Source organism: Ceratotherium simum, chromosome 22 (assembly GCF_057802395.1).
Source record: "Ceratotherium simum simum isolate JZ-2026a chromosome 22, ASM5780239v1, whole genome shotgun sequence".
In the NCBI taxonomy this organism is placed as follows: domain Eukaryota; kingdom Metazoa; phylum Chordata; class Mammalia; order Perissodactyla; family Rhinocerotidae; genus Ceratotherium; species Ceratotherium simum.
Window position 1 is genome coordinate 30,641,678 of NC_141921.1, and position 22,350 is coordinate 30,664,027.

At 46.6% G+C, this 22,350-nt stretch overlaps 2 protein-coding genes across 5 annotated transcripts in view; both read right to left on the reverse strand.

Moving 5' to 3' along the window:
• The window catches only part of DHDDS (dehydrodolichyl diphosphate synthase subunit), a 29,700-nt gene extending 24,374 nt beyond the window's left edge, over positions 1–5,326 (reverse strand). For 2 of the 4 annotated variants that reach the window (XM_014784007.2, XM_087446508.1), the window contains exons 1-3: positions 5,164–5,317; positions 4,583–4,700; positions 2,792–2,908 (exon numbers count right to left, since the gene is read on the reverse strand). In XM_014784007.2, coding sequence (XP_014639493.2) covers positions 2,792–2,908; positions 4,583–4,645 — 180 coding nt within the window. In that variant the 5' untranslated portion in view covers positions 4,646–4,700; positions 5,164–5,317. Of the gene's footprint in view, positions 1–2,791; positions 2,909–4,582; positions 4,701–5,069 lie in introns of all 4 variants that reach the window. The other 2 variants (XM_087446507.1, XM_014784006.2) reach the window with 2 other exon arrangements.
• Positions 5,327–7,091: 1,765 nt separating this feature from the next.
• LIN28A (lin-28 RNA binding posttranscriptional regulator A) lies at positions 7,092–21,516 on the reverse strand. Its single transcript, XM_004425777.3, has 4 exons — positions 21,352–21,516; positions 20,688–20,872; positions 10,792–10,976; positions 7,092–10,003 (listed from the first exon to the last, which is right to left on the reverse strand). The coding sequence occupies exons 1-4, from the start codon at positions 21,380–21,382 to the stop codon at positions 9,787–9,789; spliced, it is 618 nt and encodes a 205-aa protein (XP_004425834.1). The 5' UTR covers positions 21,383–21,516; the 3' UTR covers positions 7,092–9,786.
• Between the last annotated feature and the right edge of the window lie 834 nt (positions 21,517–22,350).

Here is a 22,350-nt window from a genome sequence, read left to right on the forward strand (position 1 = left end):
CTTAATGGATGATAAAACTGAGGCTCGCTCTATGGAAAACAGCATGGAGATTCCTCAAAAAATTAAAAATAGAAATACCTTATGATCCAGCTATCTCATTACTGGGTATCTACCCAACGAACCTGAAATCAACAATCCACGGGCTGGCCCCGTGGCTTAGCGGTTAAGTGTGCGCGCTCTGCTACTGGCGGCCCAGGTTCGGATCCTGGGTGTGCACTGATGCACCACTTCTCCGGCCATGCTGAGGCTGCGTCCCACATACAGCAACTAGAAGGATGTGTAACTATGACATACAACTATCTACTGGGGCTTTGGGGGGAAAAAAAGGAGGAGGATTGGCAATAGATGTTAGCTCAGAGCCGGTCTTCCACAGCAAAAAGAGGAGGATTAGCACGGATGTTAGCTCAGAGCTGATCTTCCTCACACACACACAAAAAAACACAATCCAAAGAGGCTTCTGCACCCCTATGTTCATCGCAGCATTATTCACTATAGCTAAGACATGGAAGCAACCCAAGTGTCCCTCGATGAATGGATAAAGAAGATGTGGTGTATATATATACCATGGAATACTACTCAGCCATAAAAAAAGACAAAATCGTCCCATTTGCAACAACATGGATGGACCTGGAGGGTATTATGTTAAGTGAAATAAGCCAGAAAGAGAAAGACAAACAGTGCATGATTTCAGTCGTATGTGGAAGATAAACCGACAGACAGAACTGTTTGGTGGTTACCAGGGGCTAGGGGGTGAGGGGTAGGCACAACGGGTGGAGGGATACACTTATATGGTGACTGATAAACAATAATGTACAACAAAAATTTCTCAAAAAAAAAAAGTTAAAAAAATATATATGCACTATAGTTTGATAAAGATAAAAATTAAATAAATAAAAAAATCAAAGCATGAGAGGGAAAAAAACCGGGGAGACCCAGAATAGCACAGAATCTGGAATCATGACATTTAAAAAAATAAAAAAATAAAAACTGAGACTCAGAGAGTTGAAGAAATGTGTCAAAATCCACAACTCTACTGTATGAATCCATCATATGAAGTTCTACAACAGCAAAAACTAATCTTGATAGAAATCAGAACAGTGGTTGCCTGAGAGAGGAAGAGGAGGTGGGTCAGAGTTTTGGAAGGGGCACAAGGGAACTTTCTGGAGAGATGGAAATGTTCTATATCTCGACAGCAGTGTGGATTAGACAGATGAATGCAACTGTCAGAACCCCAAATCTGCATTTCACTGTATGCAATTAAACCTTAATGAAAACAAAGTGAAACTCATCCTTAAACTCGGTCCTTGGGGCTGCTCTACTCCAGTACTGCTAACGGTGGAGAACAAACTGCAGCTGAGAATAACAGTGCTGAGACAGGGAGCCTGGAGGTTCAAGAGGATGGAAGACGTTCACACAGAACTGACGAAACAAAGCTGAAGAGCTGCCTTCCTAATCCCTTAACAGACACACACACAAACCAATTCACTGCCACCTTAGGAAAATTACCAATGAGAACCTGACACTTAAACAGCCTCAGGCCCTACAGACTTTACAGTGCAGCCACTCTGTCTGGCGTATCAGAGTCGGAACCCACCACTGACCTCAGTCAATGTGGGTGCTAGTAACAAAAGCTACCATTTTTTGAGCAATTCCTTTAATCCAGGTCCTGTGCCACATGCTTTTTATTATACCATCTTGTTTAATCCTCACACAGTCTCCTGAGGTAGAGATTATCACCATCCCCATTTTACAGATAAAGAAACTGGGGCAAAAGGAAGTTGTATAACTTGCTGCTGGTCACACAGCCAGGAAGTGGCAGAGCAGGAGCGCCAATGAGTTCTGAGTGACTCCAGAGCTTAAGCTCCTAAGCACGAGGCAAAACTGCCACTTACTTAGTCACAAAGAGAAGCTGGGGGCCGAACCTAAAGACCTCCACAGAGTGTTAGAGAGAGCCCCACAGCCACTCACTCAAGGCAAAAAACATCACTGCCCTGGCATCAGGCCATGTTCTTGTGCCAGGAAGCTGAGATCTGTGGGCTAGAGACCATATTTCCATTCTTCTTACAGTTAGTTTCACAAAGAATGACATATTACATTCCTATTGTTAAATTCAATGTTTTCCAATTTGCAATACGCATTAAAACCATAAAATGTTTGTAATCTTTGCTTAGACTGACGTCCCAGATTGCCTGGCACTTTTTCCAGTTTAAGCACTAAAAGGCCGGTGTCCTGAGAAACCCCTCAGCCTCAGGCAAACCAGGATAGGTAGTCATTCTACCTTTGCTCCAGAAATGTCACTTCTTAGAATTTATTCTAAAACAGTACTATTTATAATGTCCAATAACAGTGGAGAAGCTAAACAAATTATGTCAGATCTTCATGATAAAATATTCCACAGTCATTAAACCATTTAGTTATAAAGGCTATATATCAACCTAGAAAAATACTTGCCAAAATGTCAAGAAAAAATAAGGTTATCAAAGCTGTAGATATAATTTTATAAATGTTAAGTCATGTTAGAACATATTACAAGGACTGGGACGAGGCACAGAAAAATATAAACTGTTGATTTATTAAGGTGGTAAGAGGAGGCAATTTTGTTCTTATTTTGTGATGATTCACTGGATGATTTAATTTTTTGTTAATGCTGATGTGAGACCTATGGCTAGCAAAATAAAACAAACAACTCTAAAAAATGCTCTCAAACCACAGCAAACTCAGGGCCTGGTTTTCTAGCTATAATCCAATTCTCCACAGACTGTTCACCTTGGGTTCTGCCACCCACACCCACCTCAGCCAGCTTGTTGAAGCCCTGTGAGTGGCCCTCCTGCCGCTCCACTTGGCACTTCTTGGCATAGCGACGGTTCCCATCCATTATAAACGCAATATGTTTGGGCATCGGGCCTGCCTGTGAAGTAAGGAGGCAAATGATGAACACATCACACACTCTTCAGGGATAGAGGGGGATACTACACCCCAAGCTGATAGGCTTGAGCTATACGATAAAAGCCCTGAGGAAGAGACTTGGATATTTTGTGCTTTTAGCTCAATACATGAGTATTAAGCACTTTTATTTATCTTTATTTATATGTTTATTGAGCACTTACTACATGCCAAGTACTATGTTAGACTTTTTATACTTCATCTTAGTTTTTTTTTCATACAAACCTATAAAGTAAATACTATTAACTTCATTTTATAGGTGAAAAAATGGAGGCTCAGAGAGGTCAAGTGTCTTGCACAAGTCACACAGCTAAGAAGCCAAGTAGAGATTCAAACTGAGGTCTGTGTGCTTTCAGAGTTCATCTTTTAAGCATATGCTCTTAACTGCCACGTTGGTTTTATTAGTCTCCAGCTGGGAGGCATAGGAAAGATAGTGTCGGGGGTGGTCAAACAGAGAGGGCATCCTCCACATAAGAGGAATCCACTTCTCAGCTCTATCCAATTGCTGCCACACAGAAATGGGGGTCCAATGTTGTTAGATCTTCTAATTATATAAGAGAAGCCAAGCATCAAGATTTTTATAAAAATTTAAATGTCAGGAGCCATTTCAAAGCAAACAAAAAGGACATTTTTGGGGCCAAACAAAACTTCTTGTCTGGTTTAGAGTAGCCTTTTGTTGTCTACCACAGCAAAAATTCACTCCTTAGCCTAATCTCCCTCACTGGAGGGGCTCTTCATTGACTGCTTCCCCCATACCTCTCCAACATTTTCTGCTTTTGTACCCCACATGTATCCTTTAAAAAAAAATTCCAGTCCAGTCATGCAGCCTGTTCTTCCTAACACATGACTGCAGTAGTTCACTGAGGAGCTACTTTCCATCTCCTGGCCTAAGATCACTTGGCATTTGTGTGTGTGTGTGTGGGGGGGGGGGGGTATAAGGCTTGCTGACTCATCAGTTCACTGCTTGACAGCCTGTGGTTGAAAAACAAAACCAAGCCAACTGGCTTCAATCTCAAACCTATCATATGCAGAGGATATAACATTACCGTGATTCCTAGAGAAAAAGCTGAGGGAAGATTTGGGGAAGCCAAGGAGGTGTAGTAAATAGAATGACTGTAGTCTTCAAATGGCTGAAAAGAGCCCCAGTAATAGCATTAATTAAGAACTGCTAGATACAAGTGTTTCTATGTATGTTTCATTTAATCCTCAAACAACCATAAAAAGTCACGTGGTTAATAAATGATAGAACAGGACTCTCATTTATGTTTGTCTGCTTTCAGAGCCTAAACTCTTAAGCATTATGTTTCTACAGCCACATCAAGGAAAGATTAGTTATTCTACCTAAATATAGAGGACAGTACTAGGGATAATAAATCAAAGTTCCTGGGAACAAATTCCAGTTCTCTACAAGGAAGACCTAACAGTCTATGCTGCCCAATGATACTGGGAGGTCCTGGGCTTCCTGAAAGTTTGAAATTAGGACAATAATCTGCCAGAAATGTAGACCTGGAAGTTACCTTGCAGATCTAAGACTCGTTGGTTCCACTGCTAAATTCCACTCAACATCATGGATTTAGGTTTTGATACAGGATTACTCAACTGACCAGAAGGCTAACTGGTGCTGTGGGCCACTGCTCACCTTTATGATGTTGGCACAGAACCGCTCCCAAAGTGACAGCTCTCCTTCTTTGATCCATGACATAGTTATTGCCCTGGCAGAAGATGAACCCAGAACAAGGTGACACCAGCTAGGTAACCTTGGATAAACAAGAAAGAGAATAAGAAGTCACCAAGGCTTGCAAACAGCTATGGCTGACCTGTAGACTATGGAGAGCAGCCAGCGTTAGACTCCAAAGACACTGGTCAAAGCCTTTAATCCTTCATTACCCAGTTTATAAGCCAAGGGGACCTCGGGTGCAGAGGTTCTCCTCGCTTGGTGGACCTTGCTCCCATCCCCTTTTCCTCCTTATCTGTACTGACGTTTTCTGAACATCTAAGTCTGCTTCCTGCCACATCATAGTGCCGACATCCTGATCTTTCCCAACTTCTTCCTTCTCCATCTCCCCCAGGCCGTTTCCCCCTCTCTGCGTTCCCCGTCACTAACCCCTTCAGTTGTCGCATGTTACCTTCTACCTCAGTAGTCTCCCAATTATTTATTCCCTCACTTGTCTCTTCACTGTCCCCTTTGTCTCTTCCATAGCTGCCTCCTCGCCCAGTCACCTCGCTCTCCTCTCATTCACCGCTTGAACCCAGAAGCTGCTCGGCTCCGCCGTACGCCTCCCAACCGTTCCAGTAAGTCGACACTTCCTCACGACGTGGCGCTGGAAGAACACGTCATCGTTGGGCGCTGGGACAAGCCCCCTCTCGGCACCCAATGGGCGGGGCCCTGGCCTGCGCCTGCGGACTCCGGGCAGGAGCGGCGCGAGCTGTACGGATCGCAGTTAGCAAGCTCACGGGGGCGGGGAGAGGGGGCGGAGGGAGAGTAGGGCTCACGTCACCGAGTGGGGTGGGCTGCCTCGCTCCAGGCCACGTGCTGGGGACCCGGCTGGGGAAGGCGGGGTCGAGACCGCCTCGGGGAGCGGAGGGTTGTGTAGACCCACAGATTGGAAGGCCTCAGGCCGGCTACTCTACTGAGCGAGAATTCGGGGATGCCCACCGCAGAAATGCAAGGGCTTCTCAGCTGCAGGTGGCAGTTTAGGACCGCTGAGAAATGGGGTAAGGCAGCGTCCTGCCCGCCGAAAGGCCGCAGAACTGGGCTTTGGGACCTTGGTACAAGTCTTAAAAATCCTATTTTTACTGTTTACTGTCTTATTCAGTGGATTTAATCGTTTGGGAAGGTCCTAGCACTAGTCAGTCTCACAGACGCACTTAATATCAATCCATTTTGTGCTGATTTAAGGCTCTCAGATTTTAGGATTTGCAGATACTCAGGACCCACCCAAAGAAACTCAAAACAGGGTTAAGGCCAAAAAGAGCTCTGCTCTAAGAATGACTTCTAAAAGAACAGAAAGGCCATCAATTAACCCTGATAGAAAAATCAAGAGCATTAGCTCTGTACCAAACCTTTAGGGAAAACTATTGCAGGAATTTGAGGCACTGACTCACAAAAGAAATCGGGAGTTCAATTTTCTCAAAATTAAAAAAGGGGGAAAAAAAAGAAAGACTTCACAATTTTCAAAGAACCTTCTTGTATTTTCTCACTTTGGATTGCAGTTTCATCAAGTAAACAAGTCGAGATATATTGCACTGATAACCTCCAATTCATTATGTCTTCTTCCACTCTTTCTGATGAAAGGGCTACTTTGAACAGAGTGGCATGATCAAAGGAAGCCTAGAGATGAGTAACCCACCCATGAATAGTCTTAAGCTTTTCCATCCTTCCTGCTTCTCATACTGGGAAGTAAGTTTTGGCCTAAGTGATTACTTCACTTTTGCAGGAAGACTATTTACTGAAGCCCAGTAGTAGTAGTTGGATACTTTTAGTAGCTTCCATGGTCAGCTTTGATTTTTGGTACAAAGTCCCTGGAGAGTATGTGCGAAACTTCTTACCCTTGTTCTGCTAATGTTTCGCTGCACTTTGTGTAATAGTTGGTATACCTCCAATCAAAAAATTTTTCCTTTTTAAATTCTCCTTCCCTTAGGGGGAGCTAGATGTTTAAAAATACAATGTTCATTAGAAGGCTACCAAACTTGGACTCGAATAAAATGTTAACGAGTGTTTATACTTAGGGTATCTCCTCTGGCCTCCATTTCCACCTATTTCCTCCTTAGGGTGCTGCAGTGGGTTAATTAATTAAGATTTGTAAAGGGCTTTGAGGAGCAGGGGACAAAGTATTATTAGGGTCTCATGCCCCAAGCCATGGCCCCATCCTTTCATCCCAGCCAGTGGCACAGGCAACCCCATTCTTATGCATGCCAAACCCCTAATCCCCTTTTGAATGTGGCAGCTTCCAAGGAAAGGACAAGAGGCCTTAACTAGAAACAAAAATTCACTGTAATGAGGTGCTAAGAGGACTTTCAAGATTCATTCCTCACAAAATGGCTGGACAGAGTACTTAATGGTTCTTCTGACTTCGGAGTCACAATCCAAGAAGGTGGGAATTATGGGAGGAGAAAAGCACCCTAAATATCTAACAAAGAGATGACAGTTTCAGTATGAATAAGTCTTTATTTATTCATTGTATTTTCTCAGAGAAAACAGAAGGGAAGGAAAAAAGGTCAGCATGTGTGTTACAAAATGATAGCAAATGGCAAAGAAGTACCCGGCACAGCAAAATCAACCATCAAATAAACACTCCCCAGTGACAGGGTTGCCAAAGCCCAAGGGGGCTCCGTCTCCTGCAGTTCAGGAATGAGGGCGAGGGATCAGGGAAAGAACAGACAGGTACATGCTTTCCTACCCTACCTCCCAACCCATAAATTCAAGATTTCACACAAAGCTTTGGTTTCTAGCAGTAAACATGGAGTTACATTCGTCCGTCTCCTATTAAACAATCTTGTGGCCACTTTGACATAAGTTTCTTGCACCTGCATAAAAGTTTCCTGAGTGGCTTGGATATACATCCACCTTCCCTTCTTTGGTCTCCCGACCCCACTTTCTACATGGAAGGTCCCCTCATTGCTTCTCTTTACCCTAGGATTAGAGATTAAAGTAGGTTTGATCCATCCAAACACAGCAATCTAAGTGTTTGGCATGAATCACATCAAGGAATGGTCCTGACTTAGAAGACTGGGAACAAGGGATGGAGGGTTCTTAGCTTCTTCAGGATTTTTGCACAAATCATTTAAGAGTTGTGGAGACACCCCACAAATTAAATGTGTAGGTGTGTGGGCTTTTTTCTTAGGGAGATGGGGGAGTAGAGGAAGGGGTAGGGTAGGAATCAAGTTTTTAGGACAGAAGATCTGGTCCCAAATAGGATATAGGAGAAGGGAAACGCAAAAGAAAGGATGGTTCAAGCCCCCCCCCCCCCCCTTCAAGAAGAAGGGTCCCCAAGCTTACATTTCAGATCCTTTTGCCTGGTGCAGAACCTTTTGTCAAAGATGCTTTGGCTATTTTTCTCAATACAAAAAGAAGTTTGTAAACAATAAAACCCCAAATGAACACGGAGAAGACCAACACATTATATTTACACAAAACGAGGCCACCTAGCAATCACCAAATCAGCTACTCGTGAAGACCTACAAAGCCCAGACAAATACAATAACTAGAGGGGGCCAGCAATTGGGGGAGACTAGAACCCAGATCAGACACACATCACCCAATGTGGTCTATTGCATTTGCCCCGTTTCAACAGTGAGGTAGGTTTGCGGTGATCTCACAGCATGTAAACGAAACCCCGTTTTCTCCTTTAGCTACCACAATACTATCACTGGTGCAGCAGGGCAGGACACTGGCTCCAAGCACCACAAAGAAGCCATCACTTGTGGTCTCTGTGGAAGCCAAGGAGGAAAAGCCCAGAATTGTTAAAGGTTAAGGATTTTGTCCTTGCTTCGAATATCCATCCCTGGGCGGCTCAAGATGGGTACAGAGGTATTGTTCTTAGAACCTATCCTTACCAACTCACATTATTTACAAAAACACATACATCCTGTTGTGCATGGTAGGCCTAGCCCAATCCAGTGAAGGATGGATCTGGTATGTAAACCAAGTCCTGTGCCCTGGGATTAGAGGTCTGGAACAGGAATTCTTTATCACTTGTATGGACAGCTCTCACCTAACCTTGGCTTCACCGCTGGGCCTTTCCCCTGGCCCAGCCTCTCCTAACCTCTCTGCATCACCTCTTCTTCTTCAGACCAATTTCCAGTCTTCCAGTAGGAGATCAAGTCATGGGGCAACCCAGTTAAAACCTAGTCTCCCACGAAATGTTGACGGTGGAGGGGTTTCAAGAGGACACTATGGCAGAAAAGCCAGCTCTAATTGGCAAAAATGAGGTAGTTCAATAGGCTGTGCACTCCAAATAGTTGTTCTCCCTGGTGATACAACAAAAACTATTCCTGCTGTGCAGACCTGGAGCTGCTGCTGACTTATCCCTGAGATTGCTCATGTACCTGAGAACACAGTGCAGGAATGAGGGCCTTAGATTAAAATACACAAAAATACAAAACCAGAATATTTATATTAAGAAAAAAAAAGTTAAATGCACAAGATACGTCATTCGCACACAGCTAGTGCAGTTGGCATCCTGGAGAAAGTGGGACCCAAGATGCAGTTACCCAAGGGAGCAAATAAATAAAATTGTATTGGCCCAGAATGGGGTGGGAGTAAATTTAGGAGCAGCGGGTCTGCAGCTGTTCCCCCAACCACCTCTTTTGCCTGTCGTCACAACCCACTGCTTGGGATAGCTCTCAGCACCCTATCCCAAGAGTGGGTTATGAGGAGAAAAGATGTGGAAAAACCCTGCCTTACCCCTGAGAGAATCCCTCCCAATAGAATCTAGTGGCTTGTGGGTTTGGGTCCAGTCTGGTCTCATGCTTAATCTTTTCACTCTGCCGTGGGAAATATTGTTACATATCCTTCTTTAAAAGGAAAACAACTTCTCTGTTCAGGCCACTTTCAAAAGCTTGAGATTTTGGGGATAGAGACTCAGATAAAGCATGCTGGGAGGGCTGCCCCTCCCCCAAGCCCCCGTGTGCCTTTGGATAGAGCATGGTTGGAGTTCCTTTGCCTCACCCCTTCCTCCCACCAAGAGGGAAGAGAGGGTGATGCTGTGAACTCCGGCCTGAGATACATGGCAGTGCCAGCTGCCGTCTACCCACCCTGTCCCCACCTTCTCCGCTCTGCCGATTGATGTCTGCTCCTCGAAACTTCCTGATCGCAAAAGCATAGCCACCGCACACTGTGGCTCAATTCTGGGCCTCCGGGAGCAGGGCAGGGCTATGGATCTCTTCTTCTTCCTCCCGAAAGTAGGCTGGCTTTCCCTGTGAGCCGGGGGCTTGCTGGGCCTTCAGCGGACATGAGGCCACCATATGGCTGATGCTTTGGCAGAAGTGGCACTTCTTAGGCTGGGGTGGCAGCTTACATTCCTTGGCATGATGGTCTAAACCTCCACAGTTGTAGCACCTAGGTCAGAGCAAAAAGGTCAAGTTGAGAGAAAGTGAGAAGAGATCGGAAGCCTTCCTCTGAGTGAGAACACCTGGCCTCTGGTCTAGGTTGTTCTAAACTCACTTCCCTTCCTGAAGACCAATTTCCCCACTTATAAAAGGAGGAGTATGACTAGATATCTCTAAGTCCTTTATAAATCTTTAATTGTCTAGATGATAGCTTCAGATTCAGGTCGACTTGAAAACACCAAGATACCAATAAAAATCACAGACCCCAACTGGGAACTGCAATTTGGGGGATAGGTTAAGACTTTACCATACCCTTAAAAAACTGTACTTGTCATTCATTAAACATATAGAAGAAATCAAAGGAGTCAGACAATATGATCTGTTTGAGCACAAAGCTAAGATGAAAGAAACCAGCCATTTGGAGACCTGAAGAAGCAACAGGTACAGATGCACCATCTTGTCCTGACCACTTACACTTTCACATCCATGGTCTCCTTTAGTTCTAAAATAATCATGTGAGGTTTGTATCTCTGTCCCCAGTTAATCGAGGCTAGAGCTCACAGAGCAAATTACTTGTTTCAAGTAGAAGGCTAGGTCATCTCGAGTGACCTGCTCACATACTGCCCTCTCCTTGTCTCCCACATCCACGGCAGGTACCCCACCACCAGATGTTGCCAGGGACCACAGACTTCATTTCATCTTTGGTAACCTGGTCCTAGAAAGGGGCAAGATTGGGAGAGCTCGCCCCACCTTCAGCATGTCCCTAACAACCCACATAAGCTGCCTCCCAATCCATACCTGTCTCCCTTTGATCTGCGCTTCTGCAAGTTCTTCCCTTTGGGCCGCCTCTCACTCCCAATACAGAAGACCCCACCAGGGCCAGTGACTCGGATAGATTCCAGGCCCTTGGCAGACTTCTTAAAAGTGAACTCCACTGCCTCACCCTCCTTCAGGCTCCGGAAGCCCTCCATGTGCAGCTTACTCTGGGGAAGGGAAACATGGTAGATTTTAACATTATTATCACACCATTGTTACACCAAAAACAAACAAAAAACTGCATACACATATTCCTGTCAAGTAGGAAGAACAAGTATGATAACACATCCATTTTATCAGTAAAGAAACTGTGACTCAGGAGTCAATTAAGAACAAGAAATCTACATGACATTAACAAAGATCATTATGTTAACAGATACCATAACATTTTTTGGCAGCTATTCTCATTTACAGTTCTAAGTAAAATAGAACAGAAGGAAAATTCTTAAACATAGCATTTATAAGAAATCAAATATAAAATGTCAAGGTCATGAAAGACAAAGCCTGAAGAAGTAAAGAAACTGAACAATTAAATGCAATGCATGATCCTGGACTGGATCTTGGAACAGGAAAAAATATTAGGACAATTGACAAAATTTGCATATGGAATGTAGACAAATGTATCAAGGTTAAATTCCCTGATTTTAATCATTGTACTGAGATTGTGTAAGAGAATGACCCTATTTTAGAAAATACTGAAATACTTAGAGATAAAGGTGCTTTATGTCTGCAACTTTTGGTTAAGAAGAAAAAAAGAAGGTATCTGTACAAAGAAAAAGAATGATAAGCAAATGGGACAAAATGTTAAGAATCTGTGCATCTGGGTAAAGGTTATATGGTATCCTTGTAACCTTTTTCCAAGTTTGAAATTATATCAAAATAATGTTGCTGAAAGTTGATGGAAAAAGAGTATGACTCAAGCAGACGATCAATAGATTATAAGGGAAAGTCCATTAGGACGTCCAAGTATATATAGAGTCATCAGCAGGTGAGGAAAATAATTGAATAAATACTGTTGAGAAAGTTAGCTATCCGTTTGGAAATGAGCCAAAATTCTACACTTTCTATCATCTGTATGCAAAATACATCCCGGCAGAATTAAATATTTAAATACTAAGAAAAAAAAACAAACCTTAAAAAAGTCAAGACAGATAATTAGACTGATAAAACTACAAAAAGCTACTATAAATCAGTAAGAAAAAAGAATCACTGAACAGAATATAAGTAGGTAATTTCCAGGAGGACTTAGCGTGACACATTTGTTCAATATCGCATTGGTTAAAAAAATCTACCATGCAGCCATGAAAAACAACGTAAAGTCCTTGTTTTGTTCACTTTTGCATTTTGACACCTAAATAATGCCTAGCACATTTTTGGATGAATTCATGAACAAGGAAGTAGATTTTAATTATTTGACTTGGAAAGATGACCAGATAATATTGTTAAAGAAAAAAGATTTAGAAGAATGGGTGGAACAATCCCATTAAAACACTGTTATGTTCTTACCAAAATTTAAAAATATTGACACTTGCAAAGAGCCCAGCAGTCTTCAAAAAAAAAAAAAAAAAAAAGGGAGTTATTGACAAAGCTAGTTGAGTGGCAAAACCAGGGTCAGAAGAACCCAGGGTTCCTGATTTGAAGCTCACAGCCCATTCCACCTTGCCACTTGCTGCATCGACAGCAACACATTAGTGGAAGTGAAAGCTTCTCCCAGACCCTACCCAGAATAGACTTCATTATGGCTTCCTCCATTATAGTGAAACATCCCAAGAGTGTGTCAAATGTCAACAAGGTGCAGTCATCATAGAAAATGGGGTTCAGAGAAGCTTAAGAGATCACTGTGCACCTAGTCCTGGCTCAAACAAACACAAGTAAGCAGCATTATTTTATGCTGGGGGGGGGGGATATTTCAAACTGTGACTTAGGTGAAGCATGCTCTTTCGCCAAATGGGATACCCAATTCCTCAATCATTTGCATTTTTGTTTTAATTTAGATGGTATTGCTTAAGACAAACCTCCCGTTGAGGTAATTGGTTAAGAGCCCAGGCTTAGGTTCATGAAATGCTGGTTCTTCCAATTTCTGGCTGTGTGACCTTGGTCAATCATTCACCTCTGGGCCTCAGATCCTTCAGAGAATGGGATAACACTAAACTATCTGCCTAAGGCTCCAATGAAGATTATGCAGGCATGGAAATATCAAGCATATGTGCTCAATAAATATTTCACGTTATTTTTACCTGTAGCTTTCGTCTACCACTTCCATCACAGAATATTCCAAAGGTTGGGGGTCCTTTCACTTTTTATTCCCACAGGAACAGCCAGGGACGTGCTGACCCCCCTTCCCCTCTAATGTTGCTGTGAGGGAGGGGGTAGAGCATTAAAGCAGGAAATAAAAACACTGAAGAAAAAGGTGAAACGCCCTTTCCCTTCCCCTGTTGCTCAGTAACTACCCTGAATTTGAAGTTGAGATTTGACTTGTCTCTTACTGAGCTGGGACAAGCCAGTGAGTCAGGAGGTGCTGGAGAAGCTAGACCAAGAGCATTCTTGACCCGGGTAATCCCAGCTCCTCCCATTTGCCTAGTTGGCTCTTAGGCTGGGACACTCCCAGTTCTCACTGGGATCCAGCACATAAGTCATTAAGAACAAGTGTTTGGAGTTGGAGGGCCTGTTCCCTTCTTTCTGTGCTAACCTGCTAAACGGAGTCAATACTAATTTTATGGTGCTGCCGTGAGGTTTTATGCATGAAAAGTAGTTAACATATAAATCTTCAGTGAGTGGCAATTATCATCAACCTCTTCAGACTGGATCAGGGCGGGATAACAGTGAGGACCAAGTGTCAAGAGACTTGAAATTTTCACTCTGGTTTTTATTACTAACTAGCTGTGGAAACTCAGAAAAAATCCCCTCTCTGCACTCCAGCTTACCGAGGGTTGCACTCTCCTCCAGCTACACCTCATATACTTACTGTGAGGACAGGATGATATAAATGGGGACTGTATGAAATTGACCAGTCTTCTCAGGTCACCCACTCCATCATTGGAGGATTTGAGGTCTGTTTAAGACTTTCAAAGAGTAAAAAAAAAAAACCTTGCAGGCACCTCACCAAAACCGGTCTGAGATTCAGACTGGTGGTCTCCAGGGGTGGCTCCCTGCTCCGCCCCACCTCCCGCTCCTTTCTAAAACACATAGTTTGAATTCCTCTCTTATCAGATAAGTAATCACCGTGCAACCCCACTGAGCTGGCCTCACAGGGCCTGCATCAGAAAGGAGCCTGAAATTCTTGCTCCCACCCCCACCCCACCCCTAACCACACACAAAACAGGGCCCGCCCCTCTCCCCATCCCCTCCAAAAAAGAAAAGGCCTTGGGGGGAGGGGCAAGGCTTGAGCTCCCCCAATAGAGCCCAGCCCCAGGAAACAAAGAGTTGACACTGGTTGGTTCTGGTGGTCAGATTCCTGGAGTTCCAGAGGCTGCAGATTCCCCCCTGACTCACCCCCCACCCCCATTCACCACATTCATCAGTTCCTTCCTTCCTCTCCACGTTGAGGTTATGGTCACGGTGAGAGAAATGGATACAGAGACACCTTTCTTCCCCAGTCAAGCTTGCTGGGTCTTCCAAAGTCACCGCCAGCAGCCATCTTTCCTTCTCTTCGACCCGCCATCCCACCCTTCAGGGGATGGAACTACACGGGCCCCTATCCACTCGGGGGCCTTCAGTCAAATCCTTTACACAGGAAACTGAATTAGGATTATTTACTCAGATAAATTATTCTAAAGATGAGTAGGGGAGGCAGGCCTCCCATCTTCCTTTCCCAACTTGTTCAAGGTAGGAGGGTGTCAGCCCACTGTGTAGGGGAAGATGGCATTTAATCAGACAGAAAAGTTGCAAGAGGCAGGTTTTTTTTGGATGGCCTGGAAGGCCTTAGGCCTTCTGTTCCCTAAATACCTAACCGCTGCCTACTCTAAACTTCCCCCAGCATCAACTTATGGTTCTGTAAATTTAGAGATAGAAGGGACCTTAGGGTCACTCAGGCAATGTAGTGGAGTAAAAAGCACACAGCAACCTGAGTTTCCTTCAACTGCTCTATGAAGCTGGACTAGCCCTAATTCTTCCCCTCCCCCCCAAAGCCCCAGTAGATAGTTGTATGCAATAGTTGCACAGCCTTCTAGTTGCTGTATGTGGGACACGGCCTCAGCATGGCCGGAGAAGCGGTGCATTGATGCGCGCCCGGGATCCGAACCCAGGCCGCCAGCAGCGGAGCGCGCGCACTTAACCGCTAAGCCACGGGGCCGGTCCTAGCCCTAATTCTTGAATCATTTGTAAAAGCAGGGGATCAGACTTAATGACAACCAGGCCCCGTCCAGCTCTAACCTTGCCCGTTTTAGTCACATCACTCCTTTCTACAGGAAAGAACCCAGAGTCAGAATTTCAGGACTCTTGGTTGGGACCCAGGGATCAAAGTTGGGATTCCTGGCTTTTCTGCAACACCAACGGCCATTTTAGCTCAAGACTATCTAATGCATGTCTCTACCCTCATTTCTAGGTGCCTAGCTGTGCACAAACATTTGTGGATTAAACTAAGATCTCTGCTATCCAAAATTACTACTATTTATTGATGCTTACTGTAGGCTAAGCAATGTTCTAAGCACTTTACACGTTGTAACGCATTTAAGCCTCACACCAAGCCGGTGGGGTAGTCCTTCTTATGACCCCGTGTTAAAGCTGAGGTCATGGAGACAGAGGGGTTAAGCACTTTGCCCAAATTCAGTGAGAGGCACAGGGGCTGATTGCAACTAGCCTGACCCTATGGCTAGGGTTATGCAACATAACACAAGTTGCATATATATATTTTAAAACTTCCTGATAGCCATATTTAAAAGGTAAAAAGCAGATGAAAGTAATTTTAATGACTTAGTCCTGAGGTGTCCTCACAGTCTGTGCTGGGCTTCATTCCTGAAGGTAGGGTTTGGTAGGGCTAGGAAACCAACCAGTTCTCCCAGAAGCCATTTATTCGATGTGTGTGTCAAGGAGGATGGGATAAAGAGATCTGTCCAGAACCAAAGTCTGCAGGCAGACAACCCCCACATCACCTCTGCTCTGACACAGCCAGGACCACCAGCTCCTGCTTGGAGTTCTCCACCAGATGGTGCTGCTCATCAGCCTGTCTGTACAAAGGGAGCCAGAGGGAGCATAGAGCAGAAGGAAGGCGCTGCGTGGTTCTGAACTGTAAAGAGGACTTCACCTAAATTTATCCCCCAACCTCCTTAGGGCAGGAGCCTTCCCCTCTGTCCTCAGGAAGGAGTTTCAAGGGGAGTGAACTCTAATGAGGACCCAGCCCAGGGTGGTTCCCTATAAAGATGGAGGGCTTACTTCACACACAGCCCCTACCCAATCAAGGAGTGCGAAACATAGGATCCTGGAGTTTTGAGCCAGAAACCCAGTTGTGCTCTACTGTTGACAAAAGCCATTCACTCTCCTTGGACTTTGGTTTTCTGTCTGAATTAAGTAATTCCAAGCTGAGATAATTTAAAGTTAGTCTGTACTAATTGCGGACTATTCTTGACAGTTTTCTCCTTCTCCTCCCCCACCTCCTCTGACCTCCCAGACAGACTTAACATAGATAGTAATTGTTATTCATGCCTGCAGGAAGAAGGGAGGGGTGGAGGTTTTGCCTAGGGCAGTTTTCCCCCAAAACAGGGAATTCCAGTAGGGACTGTGCTAGTTTGATTAGGAATGTTGGAGACAGGACCTTGCCCTGCGTAAAGTCACTGAAAGCCACTTATGGGGCAGGCAGTAAAGTGCCACCAACTATAAGGTAGAAGTTTCTCATATTGGAAGTTTTGCGCAGGATGGTGGCATAGCCTTTTCTCGGGACATTGTCTAGAAAGCATGTCTCCCCAGAAAGAGAAGGACCCAAGAAGATCTCATAATGCTCAAACTAACCCATGTACTTCTCTACCAACTTTCTAAAAATCAAAGTGATCCACTTAAAAAAAAAAATCAGATTTTTCCTATTAAGTTGGAAATGAAATAACTAATGAATGTCCACCAAACCTGTGGCTTCCAGTCCATGAATGAAAACAAGAGGATCCTATCTGGGGCTCAATGTTGACGTTTCTGCCACAAACTTTCATGGTAGATCTACTGAGTGCCAGGTCTTATTCTAGACACCATCCAGAAAGAGCAGCTATCAGTTACATTCCCTCCCTATCTCCAGTCTTTCTCTGGAGAAGACCTCTGCTGAGAAAGACCCCAAACTGTCAGCGTACTCCTGATTCTTCAGGAACCCTTTACTCCTTCGTATTCATTTCTTCAGCCCACCAAGTGTGTACTAGAAAACTAACCAGACAGCTAGTCCCTCTCTTCAAAGAGCTTACAGGTTAGGGGAGAGGATAACAAGTACATCACTAACTAGACATGAGGTGAGTAAGCAGGGGCACCAGGAAGGTTGTAAACCAGGTGAGAAAGATCCGTTTACCTTCTCCCCTCCCCCAAACCCCGGGAGTCCTAATAGTCTAGACATTGCCTGAGGTGGCTCTCACCTCTGGCAATCATCCTTTTCAGAAAAAGCAAGCCACGTGGCCTCGGCAGTTTCAACAGTTTCTCGGTATTGAAAACTTTGTCTCCTAACCCAAACTCGGTCCCTGGGTCAAATTTGGGCTCTTCTTTTGCCTCCAAGCCTTCTAATACAGCATTTTAGCCAGAAAGCCATTTTAAACATATTTGAGTTCTGAGGAGCTGCGGGAGAAAGCAGGGAACCTTTTTCTCATTTTCAGATTTCTACAAGTCTTGGGGGTTTGGAAGTTGAGCCGTAGGAAGCATGAGTGAAGCCTAAAATGGCCATGGAGAGTTCAGAATTCTTGGTGAATTTCAGGAAAACAGGAGATAATTTAGCTGTCTCTTGCTCCAGCTTTCCCTGTATAATTGTGTTTCTCAACCGGGGATGATTTTTGCCTCCCAGGGGGCATTTGGCAATGTCTAGAGACAATTTTGGTTGTCACAAATGGAGGATGCCCAGAACGAGAAATTATCCTGCTCAAAATGTCAGTAGTGCTGAGGTTGAGAAACCTTGATTTAAGGGCTGGCCACCTGCCATTATTAAGATTCTTAAATTCCCCTACACCCCAGGGACAGGCAGAGAGTTCTAGATCCAAAGACTTGTGGCTGTGTAAAAGGGTTTGAGAAATCTCTTTGCTGTCTGGTTTTTTTTTTTTTTAAAGGCTAAGGGTAGGTTTTCTTTCACACTCCTGTGGCGGCATAAAGTGTTCATGAGGGAGTAGAGAACAGTGTTTTGGGAACCAAATAGGCCCAACCTTGGAAGGGAAAAGGAAATGTTAAATTGCTTTTCCCCCTTCCTCTCTCCTTAGAAAGGGACTCCCTGATCCCCTCCCTTGGCAGTGTTTTCTAAGGACAATTATTCTTCTCACCATGCGCACCCCAACTCCAGGGTGCTCGCCACCAGCAGCCAAAGTAGGAGAGGTTTTCTTGTTAAAGAGAATGTCTTACCCTCTCTCCACTTTGGGAATACTTTCTTCTCCAGGACAATTTTTAAGGATCATCTTGCATCTACATTAGATTTCCAGAGAGACATTTCAGATTTCTCAAGCACAGGGACTGGAATCACTAGTCTAACTTCCTGCTACGCTAGGGTTTGAGAATCAACCCAAGCTCTAGCCACATGCTTATCGTAAAGACAGAGCTGCCAGGTAAGGCTCAGGAAATTTCCACCAGTCCTCTGTGAGTGTTTGGGGTGGGGAGGAGAGGGTGGTGGTGGTGGTAGACAAATTCTTGATTCCTTATCCCAGCTCAACTCCCTCTTGATAACTTATTCAACTGTGGAATACCCCTGGACATTCCAAAACCCCAAAGTCCAGATTATCTCCCAGCTAACCCATCTGAAAGAGCTTGGTGTGGGCTCTACTCCCCAAATCTGAAGGTCCCTGCTTTCCTCTATGCCATCCAATAGACTCCCAGTTGCTTTCGATCCTGTTTAAGTGGGCTGAGGTGTGGATCCATTTGCTCAGGAAAATCTTCCTTGGGATTTGGATAGCACCAAGGAATCCTAGATGATGAGGGGTTACGTTCCCCTCAGCCCCTCCCTATTTAGCAGCCTTTAGAAGGAAGGCAAGATGTTGGGTCTGACTCCTTTATTCCAAGCCTCCCCAAATTGGGGAAGCTGTCCAGTCCATCTCCAGACCAGGAGAGATTTTAATCTCTTTGTGATCAGATAAATGGGAGAGTGGGGGAGCTGGCCACCCCGCTGAGGAGGGCCATTCAAAGCTGGTTCCTGTAATAAAGTGATTTAATAGATCTAAAGAGGCCAATTCCCTTCTTTCTCCCACAATTACTTCCTGTGGGTTATCATTCACATATGTAAATGAGACAGGGAGGGGGCAAAGCCACCAGCCAGAACTACATGTCTAATGGGAGTAAGGGTGGGGGAGGAACAGGGTGCAGCAAGAGGCTAGCTAAGCATCCTGCTGCAGGCCCTCCTGGCAGATGTTCCAGTATCCCAGTGACCCCAAGTTGCCAACATTTACTGGCGGGTCCCCATCTCCCTTGTTCCTCCCCACCATGTTGTTGCTGAGAGCTGTGCTTGGAGACTTCCCTGCTGCCTCCAACTAGTCCACCCAGCATCTCCCTTCTCCACCCCTCCCCCTCCAGAATACCATCCCTCAGGCTCCAACTCTTAATCCTCACATCCTCCTTTCCCCTCCCCCACAGCTCCTAAAGCCAACCTCCCCGAAGTAACCCCTCCCTGCCCGGCCTGGGTGTCAACCTCCTGGACCTGGGATTAGCAATTTCTTCTTCCCATGTCCAGCCCCAAGCTCCAAAGCGGGAAGGGACACAGGCAGCAACTTCCTTTACATGGTTGTTAGGGGTGGCTGGTGTCCCAGGACCACCGGAATGCTTCTAAGATATTCAGGATGGGGTGAGAGGAAGGGGAGGCCAGGGAGGAGGGAAATGTTAAGTCTCTGACTCCTTGTTTGAGGCCAAGAATGTTAGGACAGCAATCAACGGCTGTCTGGGGCCATAAATGCCAAGCCGAGAATAGGTCCAGAGGCTAGCCTCCCTCCACCCGCTGCCCTGCGACACTGAATTTCACCCCCACTGGGTTGCCTTGCTTTAACTGAGAACTTGGGGTTGCAACCTAACTCCCTCCCAGCCTGGTCCAGGAATCTAAGGCCTGGGCTCCTTAGATTTTCCTTCCTGGTAGGAACTGGACAGCAAAAGCCACCAAACTGGACAGCCGGTGAACTGTGTTGTGTGCCTGAGATGGGTCCTCCGGAGGAGCTTTCAAGTCACCAAATAGATCCTTCAAGAATCTGCCAAACCCACCCAGGTCCCAAGGCTTGAGTTTTGGGTGACTACCTGGGTGAGGAGACCTGGTTGATTTCTAAGCTTTACCATCATTGGGTCCTGGAGCAGGGTTTCCTCCCTCTCACTCACCCAGGGAGCTCCATTCACACGTTAGTGAAAGGCGCTGGGCACTCAGGGCCCTGCTCTGGCCAGGCATGTGCTTCCCTGACCAGCCTGCTCGCCCTCCCCCCACCGGCAAGCACAATACAACCTTAGTTTCTGCCACATGGGGTCACCTCCCTGCCCCCTGGCCCCTTCCCAGGGTAAAGAGGTAAAAGACACGTGGTAAGCCAGAGGGGTTCCCGGAAGGGGTCGGGGGTGCTGATAATCGGCTCTGCCCTGCACTCTCGTCCTGTTGGAATTACCAGGGACTCAGTACTGGGGTGCCATGGCAAAGATGGGAACGCACAATGAGGGCCCTTATCTCCCTCAATCCAATTACGGAGTCTGCCCGCCTACCCTAGGATATGCGCGCCAACATCTCCTTCCCCCGGCAAAGTTACCAGAATTGGTCTCACCTGGTGCACAAAGACATCCACTGGGGGGTCGAGCGCGACCCCGGCGCGGGCGGTCATGGACAGGAAGCCGAACCCCATGCGCACGTTGAACCACTTACAGATGCCGGCACCGTGCAGCAGCTGGGGCTCCTCTGCCGCCCCAGCCGCGTCCTCCTGCGACTCCTCCGGCGCCTTGGCGCAGCCACCTGGAGATTGGGAGGGCGCTCAGCTGGGGGACCACGGAATTGGAGGGCCCTCTCAGAGACCCGGCAAGGAGACCCCTGGAGACCCCAGTGTCCAGCCCGCGCGGGTGGTCACCCAGGAGGCTGCAGCTACCAAGCAGCCAGCGAGAAACGACCTGTCCTGGCCGCCTTCCGCGCTCCCCAAGCTTACACTGAGGCCAGTGGTGCCCCAAAGTTTTGCTCTTCTTCCCACAACATGCTGCTCGGGGACAGACAGCCAGACAGTCCCCGCCTCGTCTCTTTCCCCCCGCATCCCCCTAGCCTCGGACTGCACACTGCTGGGACACCAGGGTTCCTTAGTCCAGGGATGGCCCCCTGAAGCAAGAGGCTGCCTGGACTTGGGGTCCTTCGGCCAGCCTGGGGACACTTTCCCACCTCCCTTTTATGTGGCTCCTGGGCGCCCCTGCAGCCTAAGGTGTCCCCAACACGTCCCAAGCTCGAACCTGCGAACTGCTGGTTTGACACAGAGCCCATGGTAGTCGACTGAGCCTGCGGCCCGGGCCTCTGGTCCGGCCGCTGCTGGCCCCAGAGAAGTCCGGAGGCAAAGGGGTGGCTCGGAGAAGAGGCTGCTACATCTTCCCCAGCACAATAGCGGTGGGAGGGCCCACGGCTTTTCAAAGGCTCCCAAATTCTAAAAGACAATGACCCAACCCCCCGCGGGCAGCCCCCTCCCCTCCCCTCCCTCTTCTTTCCCCTCCCTTTCCCTCCGGCTCCAGCTCCGGCCCTCCCCCACCGCTGCGGTCTCTGACACCTCTGGGGTGTCCCTTCTCAGAACCTTGAGGTTTGACACCCCCTCCCCACACACACATCTGGAGACGGGGGCGTCAGACCTAGAAGTCTTGACTACCCCGGAATTTGGGATCTTGCACTTTAAGGCCTTCAGTGGGGGGTCCCCAAAGCAGCATACAGGTGGGGGGCCTGTGGGGTGGTAGTTTTAAAACCACGTGACTGCTCCCCCCCACATTCACACACCACCCCCACCCCCGCGCAGATAATTATACATTCCAGAGAGTTGGGGGAGGGAGGTGTGAGCCTGGCAGCGCTGGCCAATCAGAGACACAAACCACCTGTCAAGGGAGAAATGGATGAGCCCTCCCCCTCCCCCAGCCCTTAAGCTCCCCTCCCCCTCCCTTCCCCTTCAGGCCTCCGAGCTGACCCGGCTGCTTGGCGCTGACCCGCCCTCACCCCCCACCCTCGTGTGCTTAGATAGACCTGGAGTTCAGGACACTAGGAAGCCTGGAATAGGGAAGCAGCGGAGAGGCTGGAGACCCAGCAGGGCTGATCTCTGGTCCTTTCCAAGGCGCTGCCTCTCAAAGTCTGTCTGTCTCTGACTAACTGAATGCCTCTGCCTCCCTAAGTTTCCGACTGAGTTTTTCTGGATCTCTCAAAGCACTCCTAATTGATTCTGTGTAAAGAATCCTTCCCTCTTTCCTTCCAAATCT

What these genes read in the sequence shown, in the direction of transcription:
- LIN28A (XM_004425777.3), bottom strand. Translation starts at nt 21,382, where the DNA reads ATGGGCTCTGTGTCAAACCAGCAGTTCGCAG. An exon ending in GTCAAACCAGCAGTTCGCAG is followed by an intron (nt 20,873 to 21,351) that starts GTTCGAGCTTGG and finishes CCCAATCTCCAG; the next exon opens with GTGGCTGCGCCAAGGCGCCG. An exon ending in TGGATGTCTTTGTGCACCAG is followed by an intron (nt 10,977 to 20,687) that starts GTGAGACCAATT and finishes TCCCTTCCCCAG; the next exon opens with AGTAAGCTGCACATGGAGGG.